This window comes from Malus sylvestris, chromosome 17 (assembly GCF_916048215.2).
Source record: "Malus sylvestris chromosome 17, drMalSylv7.2, whole genome shotgun sequence".
Classification (NCBI taxonomy): domain Eukaryota; kingdom Viridiplantae; phylum Streptophyta; class Magnoliopsida; order Rosales; family Rosaceae; genus Malus; species Malus sylvestris.
In genome coordinates, this window is record NC_062276.1 from 32,452,817 (window position 1) to 32,461,041 (window position 8,225).

Genomic DNA, 8,225 nt, shown 5'->3' on the forward strand with positions numbered 1-8,225 from the left:
TCCCGAGAGCCTTAGCATCCTTGATCATGTTCTCCTTCAGTTGCTTTAGTTCAGCGACAGTGAGTTCTTCGTCTTCTTTCTTCACCGGAGGATTATACCCCGTTTCAACCATATCCCACAGATCGTGAGATCTGAAAATGGTCTTCATCTTTATCTGCCAGAAATCAAAGTTTTCCCCATTGAAAATCGGTGCTCGAAGATCTGCACCACTCGATCCAGCCATATTAGACTTGTTATTGAGTTACCCAGAGATTTTCAGATCGTTCTTCAATCGCAGCAAACTCGATTCTCTGTCGAGTTCCTCAGCTGCGAACCTTGTCACAGATTTACGCCCAGACTTAGATCCAACCTTGCTCTGATACCATATTAGTGTTTGATTTCCTGGGTAGATTCAATGGAACAGTAAGTGCACACACACACACAGAGCAGAGCTTTTTTCAAGGTTTCAATGTATTCAGCTTGTTCTAAAACAAAGAGCTCAAAGAGCATGATTTACCGTTGGAGGAGTGAGAAACAAATTCACTCTCTCACAACATTACAAATCCATCACAACCATTCATTTCTAAGCCATCATGTAAGATGCTTACACTTGTCATGAGATATGACTCATTATACTCTAAATCTAGATACCATATGGAATGTGATCCAATGGCTTACATTAAAACCTGCACAATGCTTATAATAAACCTAACACAGCAAATACATTTATACACCAATAAGAAGTACCTCGTCGTGACCAGTGTGGTTATCCTTTCCGGGGGAGGGCCGTGGTTGTGGGCGATAGCATCTATGCAGATATGGTGACGTTATAGAGTTCAACTTCAATTCTACTACCTACTCGGTGAGCAGGCCATTGACGTTGCCAGGTTTGAAAGGCCACACAGAGTCTGTGCATTGTGACCCTACTAGTTCGCGAACGGAGTATATCGTTCACCTGGGGGGTTCAGACTTTTGCCTTGTCCAGACTGCCATGGAGAGCTGCAGAAGTGATTGTCAACCACTGTGGGTCACCACGTTCCGAATCGTCATTGCAAGTGGAGGAGGAAGCTATATCGAGACCTTGCATTCGACGCCATGTGATGTGGACATCAGCGGGGCTAGTTTCCGTATTAGGTATAGCTTCGCAAAGTAAGTTGCTTTGTTCTTTTTCTTCTTCCCTATTTTTTCAATGCCATTAGTTATACGATTTCTTTTTAATTTTATGACTCAGAGACGAAGAGTGCGATGGTCTTGAACCCGTAGAAGAGGAAAATGGTTCGGCTTCTGATGCAGATGCAGAAGACTACGGTTTTTCACCAGATAAAGACGAATGGAACAGCGAGGTAACACACCATCCTAACTTCTAATCATATTGCTTAGAAATATGCTTTGTCAAACGAAAATAAAAGATTGAATGCGGACCAAGACCTTAATATTTTGGTTTTAGTTACGAGCCAAATTTGTTTGGTAGATTATTCACAACATTCTATATGATTCTATCGAGACAGGAGACAACTGGGGACGATGATGAAGATGATAAAGATTATATGAAATAGGAGAAACAACTCGAGTGGGCTGAAAGTTGTATCCAGGAGAGTTTGCTGTAATTTACTCTTTTATGTGTTACCTTTGCTTCCGTACCAAAGAAGTTGGTCTAAGATTTCCTTAGGGTTTCATAATGATGACAAGTTACGATTATTTTCCCTGCATGTGAATTTGTCATCTTTGCGTTGTGTTTCAATGGTGGGAACTTGGCATAACCAACAAACACACTTGCTAGATTTAGGTGAAAACTTATTAGGCCATCTCCAACCGAAAGGGCTTAACATAGCTCCGTCCAGAATTGTAGCCCTGCAACAAATCATTTTTTAATGAATAGTGTCAGGCCATACTCATATATCATCTCCAACCGAATGAGCTAAACATAGTCCCTCTCAATAATTTATATTTTAAATTTATTGGTAATTTAATGAAACTGTTGTTAAATTTTTTTTAAATGTAGTCATTGAATTTGAATTAATTATTGCAACTGAGAAGTTATGTCCCAAAAAGGGCTAGGAGGGGGGCTACATTTGGTCTGCGTGATAGCCCTTTGGGCCAAATAATAGCTTGGTTGGCTTCACAGAATTATAGCTCAGACATCAGTTGGAGATGAGTTTTTTGGCAAATCAACCCATTGGAGATGGCCTTACATTTTGAGCCGGAGTTATAATCAACAAACGCACACTTAGTAGATTTAGGTGACGACTTGATTTGACTTGATTTTATTTTACGCCAAAATCATTTGTTTTTCTCTCTTGCAATTGGGATGATTGGTTGGGACGAGGAATTATTTTTCTTATTTGAATTTGGGTCTTGAATTAAAATATGTGAACTGAGACGGTCATGTGAATCAAGTCACTAGGCAAGATAATTAAATGACGTCACAGCCCCAACATGTTGTTGCTGAAAGAGATTAACTATGATGGGCGGGCGGGTTGGAGGGGTTCTCCTGCTGCCACTGAAGGGCGCTGGTGTTGAGATGAACAAGTTGTTTTGATGTGTAACTATATCTATATGTGCCAAAATGGAAGACACAACTGGTTCTGATAAAAAAAAAAAAAAAAAACTTGTCATTTGAACTGAAACATAGGCTGGCAACTCGAGTAGGCTGAAAATTGTATCCTGGAGAGTTTGCTGTATTTTACTTTTTTATGTGTTACATTTGCTTCCGTACCAAAGCAGTTGGTCTAAGATTTCGTTAGGGTTTCATAATGCTGACAAGTTATGATTATTTCCCTGCAAGTGAATGTTGGTAGGAATTCAGATCCTTGCCGGATCCTCTTTGTGAGGATCTCGAGAATCCATCAATCGTGTTTATTTATTGTACATTGTACAGTCAGAAATTATTTTAAATATTTTTATTTAAAATTAAACACAAACAATATTTAACAAAAACTGACCGCACGATGTACGATAAACGAATACAATTCACGAATTCCCAAGATCCTCATCAAAATAATCCAGAGAGGAACCTGTTGGTGTTGGTAGTACCAGCACTGTCAGTAATGTCGCTCGTCGGGAATGGGGATGCTATCGTAAAGGTTGTCTTCGCGTCGTGTTTCGATGGTGGAACTTGGCATAACCAACGAACATACTTATTTACTAGATTTAAGTGACAACTTTGTAGATAGATTTAGGTGAAACCTTATTATAATTAGAGCAGGAATTATAATCAATGAACACACACTTGGTAGATTTATGTGATGACTTAATTTTATTTTACGGGAACAAATGAGGAAAATATAGACAACAAGGACACATGTGATCAAGATGTGCTAATCAATTCATACGAACGCAGCAATTGAGAATGTTTCCAACCCAAAACTGAAGAAAGTTAGGGTTTTATCATAAAACCAACTCTTTTATTTTCACATTTTCACACGCCCCTCACGTAAGGCTTGAAAAATCTTCACATCCTTACGCCCTCACATGTGTGACGAGTTTTTAAGCCAAATACGTGGACAACACAAATTGGGTGACATGGAGCACGTGTGGCCATTGGGCTTCACATGTGGGTCAGCCTATTCTGATACCATGAATAAAGTTGGGGTTCCACCATAAAATTAAATGGTAATATGGGGAATAACCTAACTTACTTATAAGCTCTTATATGGTTTCTCTTTTCACCGATGTGAGATTATTTTACTTTTACGTCCTCACAAAAGCTGACACCAATTAAGGAAGTAGAATATTTGATCAAACTTCCTACTAGTCCAAAAGAACTCCATGGATACGCAGATGGAAAATTTTGCTTCAAACCAAAGTGTGTAGGACCATATGTGGCGTGTACAAAATCTAAATAAAAAAAAATGTATAGTGCATTTATAAAGAAGAAGTAATTTCAAATTAAAACAGTATAAGTACATGTAGATGATGATTTAACTTGATAATTAATTAACTAAGGCGACTAAACTGTATTATATTGAAATAAAATAAATTCTCAATCATAACAGCACTTAAATTAATCTTCTCATCTATTGCACAAAACACTTGATGTTGTAAATGACTCATAGATTTCATCTTGTCTGTGATAATAATGATGATCAAAGGGGGAAATTTCATAAACCCAAGTGATGAGGGAGGCGAGGTAAGGTGGTCAAATGAGGATAGGTCCCCATGATTCAGTTCTCATCAAACAAGAATGCTAGCAACATTGTCATTTGAACTTATTCACCTCCGATTTTGGTTGATTTTTTTTTATTTGTTATTTTTGCTTGCTACATACGACTATTAAGGAACTATCATACCTATAGTACTGTTTTTTTAGTGTAAATTTTAAAGTTAGGACGACAAGTACAAGAAGCATATATTATTAAGGTTCCATATTTTCGAGAGAGGATCCTCCCAGATCCTCTTTGTGAGGATCTGAGAATCCTCCAATCATATATTGTGCGGTTAATTTTTTATCAAGTATTGTTTATATTTAATTTTAAATATAAAAATTACAATGATTTCTTATCGCACGATATATGATGAACGAATGTGATTCAAAGATCCCCAAGATTCACAAAGAAGATCCGACGAGGATCCTCCTCGCATATTTTCGTCTTCAAGATTTGTCGCGGTGTCGTTTTATGTTCAATGGTGTGTTAGGGAATGGACTAATAGAGTGTCTCATGCTTCATACCCAAGCAATGGAAGTTGATGAGGTGGAGCTTTCTGATTAAGACCCTCGCAGTGTGTTACGCGTTACCCCCAGCATGCCAACACGTGTATACACAAAGTATGAGGAAAAGCTCTCTTAAGTAGGGAATCAAAATGAATATGAATGGGAGAAAAATTGAAAGAATGAATATTATTTGCCACGTTAAGCCGATAGAATTACCAACACATTCTCTAATATATGCAAGATTCATTTATAATAGTTGAACTCACATGTAATGACGATGCGTTTGTAATGAAGTTATTTGGTGTTTTTAAAATAAAGAGGAAATGGGAGGAATGGTCCCCGAACTATGCTCGAATTGTAGATTTGGTCCCTAAACTAAAAAATCATTAGATTTGGTCCCTAAACTTAACAAAATGTATAGCATTGGTCCCTCTATACTAACACCGTGAGATTTTCCGTTAGTTTGATGACGTGGTCTTTGTGGGCTCCGTTAGTTTGATGACGTGGTCTTTGTGGGCTTCATTACTTCATTGTAAAAATCCGAATTTAATTAATATCCTGAATACATAGTTTTAATGTCAAGATAAACGCTCGTCACTTGTGAATTACAAATGTTGAATAAGAAGAGAGAGAGAGAGAGAGAGAGTAAAACAAATAAAATACACCAACCAGCTAAGCCAAGCAAAAAGTCCATAGAAGGGAAGTCTTCTTAGCCTTGGGGGTACTTTTGAATTATTTTTGTTATATTAATATTTTTATGAGTTGTGTGTGTATATATAGGTGGGTAGTGGTATGAGTCTAACCTTGTTATCTGCGCATCTCTCATATCACAAAACTAGTTGATCGAGCTAGCTATTCATATTATAGCTAATTTGTGGGTGAGTTGATTTTGGTGAGGAATATTCAATGGGAAGGCAACCATGCTGTGACAAAGTTGGGTTGAAGAAGGGACCATGGACAGCTGAAGAGGACAAGAAGCTCATTAAGTTCATCCTCGCCAATGGCCAATGCTGCTGGAGAGCTGTCCCTAAGCTTGCAGGTCTCATATCAGATCATCTATATACTTCATTTTTCTCGCTCCATGGCCATTCTAGAGAGAGAGAGAGAGAGAGAGAGAGAGAGAGAGAGAGCTTCTGCAAATTTGAATGCTCTGTTATTCACTCTCTTTCTTTCCTTCGGGAGGAGAAGGGTGGGAGAACATTTGTTATCTGTTAATCTTTTAAATCTGAAAATTTTAACCAGTTTCTTCTTTGTTTTCACAAATGGGGTTTGTTTTAATTCATTTTTCACCTCTTGATCTTTGTTTTTTATTTTTCATTCCTCTTAAAAAACCGAAAATGGTGGCTTAAAACTCTTTTGCTTTTGGTTTCATTGTTTATGTTTTAATCTGAGGAGGAAGTGAGCTTAATAAACCACCTGCAAACTAAAATTTATGATTGCCCGAATTAATGTGAAATTTAAATGAAAAAAATGAATAAAAAAAATGGTAAACAGTTCATTGACTATATGTGGTGGATGGTTTAATTGCAGGATTATTAAGGTGTGGAAAAAGTTGCAGGCTGAGGTGGACCAACTATTTGAGGCCAGACTTAAAGAGAGGTCTTTTATCAGAATATGAAGAGAAAATGGTCATTGATCTTCATGCTCAACTTGGCAACAGGTTTGTGATTATTCATTTCAGGAAGGTGCTTTTTCCAAAAGCAACTTTCAAGAGTTGTTGAGCTGTCTGTCACTCCTAAAGTTAATAACAGATTATGTTCTTTGTAAATTCTAGTAAAATATTAATAAATATAAAACCATGCAAGTAGAAGACCAGATTTTGCACAATTCCTTGGAAATGAGACTTCCGAGGTTTTTACGGACTAGGATTCTCTTCCCTTCTTTTTTCATTCTCTTTCATCCCCTTTCATCCTCTTATCTTACATTCTTTATTTTGTTTTTCTCTTTCAATACAAAATTAATATAAGATGTTGACGTATCTTAACTTTAAATAGAAGGGGGGAAGGAGAGAGAAAAAAAAAGAGAAGAGATAATCCTACTTCCGTTTTTACACCCACTCCAACATATATTCCCTTTGTTTTTGTTTTTTTTTTAATTTAAACTTTTTATCTTTTGTCTTGAGATAAATAAAATAACTGCATGTTAATAAATAAGAAAAACTAACGAAAAGTTCAAAAAAACTTCTTTTTTAATGAAAAACCCTTTTTAAAGGTATAGTGAATGGTACCAGAAAAAGATATAAATGTGATTTTTCGTTAAAAATGAATAGTATCAAGAGTGTTTTGTTAAAACTCACTAATAAATATCCATTGAATTCAACTGTGCTGAATATGAAGTCGTCCTTCTTTATATTCTCCTATTTTTAATCTTTGAAGGACATTTACTTGGAGCTTTCTTGTGGCCACAAAGTCCATCAACCTTTCATGATGCGAAAAGCACTTGCAAACAATTATTTAATTTTTTTTTTCTGCTTCTTTGTTTTCTTGTGTGCTTAAGTCAAATATTGTTTTTCTTGTTGTATATGTGGGTTAGGCTGTTTAATCAAGTCAGTTTTCCAGCTCATTGCAATTAAGTTCGGCTTCACCAACCTGTTCATTAGAGGTTTCAAACATCGCACCATCGAAATTAAATGATGTTTTACTTTCTATTTTGGCAGATGGTCTAAGATTGCCTCTCATCTCCCTGGAAGAACAGATAATGAGATTAAAAATCACTGGAACACCCACATCAAGAAGAAGTTGAGAAAAATGGGGATTGATCCTCTCACCCACAAACCAATTGCTAATGTCGATGATCAAAGCCAACAATCACAAAGTCAAAAACAAGGAGGAGAAGAAGAACAATCTTGTGCAGCTAATGACAGCTTTGAAATTGGTCAAAACACCCCTACTCAAGCCAAAGAGGAAGATTCCAAAAACATGGGAGGTAATGGATTGGATAAAATGGAGTTCTTGATTGATGGATTCTGCATAGATGAAGTTCCACTAATTGAGCCCCATGAGATTTTAGTTCCTTGTGCTCCATCTTCATCAACGTCTTCATCTTCTTCTTCAAATTCATCATCCATTTTTCTTGAAGACTTGCATCTCCCAGATTTTGAGTGGCCTGACTGTGATTACAGCAACAACAACAACAACAACCAGAACAATGACAGCATGGGCTTGTGGGATGATGACTTCAGCAGCTGGGGTCAAGATTCTTGGGCATATGGGCTTTTGTAAAAAGAAATAAAAAAGAACTAAAATTTATCCGCTTGGATTATATATTGTAATTTGCTTGTTAATTACTTTCCGAATAGTACAAAATAAATAAAGAATAGAGAGAAGATTGTCAAATTATCAAAGAGACAGGCTAAAAAAATACTTTTTATAATATCTATATTGTCTCTAACTTGTTAATTATCATCTGCACAATCCGACATATGTGAAGTTTTGTCACAAAAAACCTCAATTTTAATTAGTATGGATTGAAATATTTAAAGTCCTATTTTTCTCCATCTCTTTCCGAAGTGGGATATTTCAACAAAGAAAACTACATCTATTTAAATGAGATTTGTTTTATGTGACTTTGGGATGGAGTGCGCAAAAGGTAAACC

At 36.5% G+C, this 8,225-nt stretch overlaps 1 protein-coding gene and 1 pseudogene across 1 annotated transcript; both read left to right on the top strand.

Annotated features, from left to right (window-relative positions):
• Positions 1 to 448: 448 nt before the first annotated feature.
• LOC126611978 (uncharacterized) lies at positions 449 to 1,712 on the top strand (annotated as a pseudogene).
• A 3,593-nt stretch (positions 1,713 to 5,305) lies between these two features.
• On the top strand, positions 5,306 to 7,973 carry LOC126612496 (transcription factor MYB20-like). The gene is made up of 3 exons (XM_050280920.1): positions 5,306 to 5,669; positions 6,161 to 6,290; positions 7,287 to 7,973. Exons 1-3 carry the CDS (start codon positions 5,537 to 5,539, stop codon positions 7,849 to 7,851), a joined length of 828 nt encoding a protein of 275 aa, XP_050136877.1. The 5' UTR covers positions 5,306 to 5,536; the 3' UTR covers positions 7,852 to 7,973.
• The last annotated feature ends 252 nt before the right edge of the window (positions 7,974 to 8,225 follow it).

Bases quoted from the DNA above. Each gene is read 5' to 3' on its own strand.
- LOC126612496 (XM_050280920.1), top strand. From the start codon at position 5,537: ATGGGAAGGCAACCATGCTGTGACAAAGTTGGGTTGAAGAAGGGACCA. The intron at 5,670-6,160 runs GTCTCATATCAG...GTTTAATTGCAG, and splicing joins AGCTGTCCCTAAGCTTGCAG to GATTATTAAGGTGTGGAAAA. The intron at 6,291-7,286 runs GTTTGTGATTAT...CTATTTTGGCAG, and splicing joins CATGCTCAACTTGGCAACAG to ATGGTCTAAGATTGCCTCTC.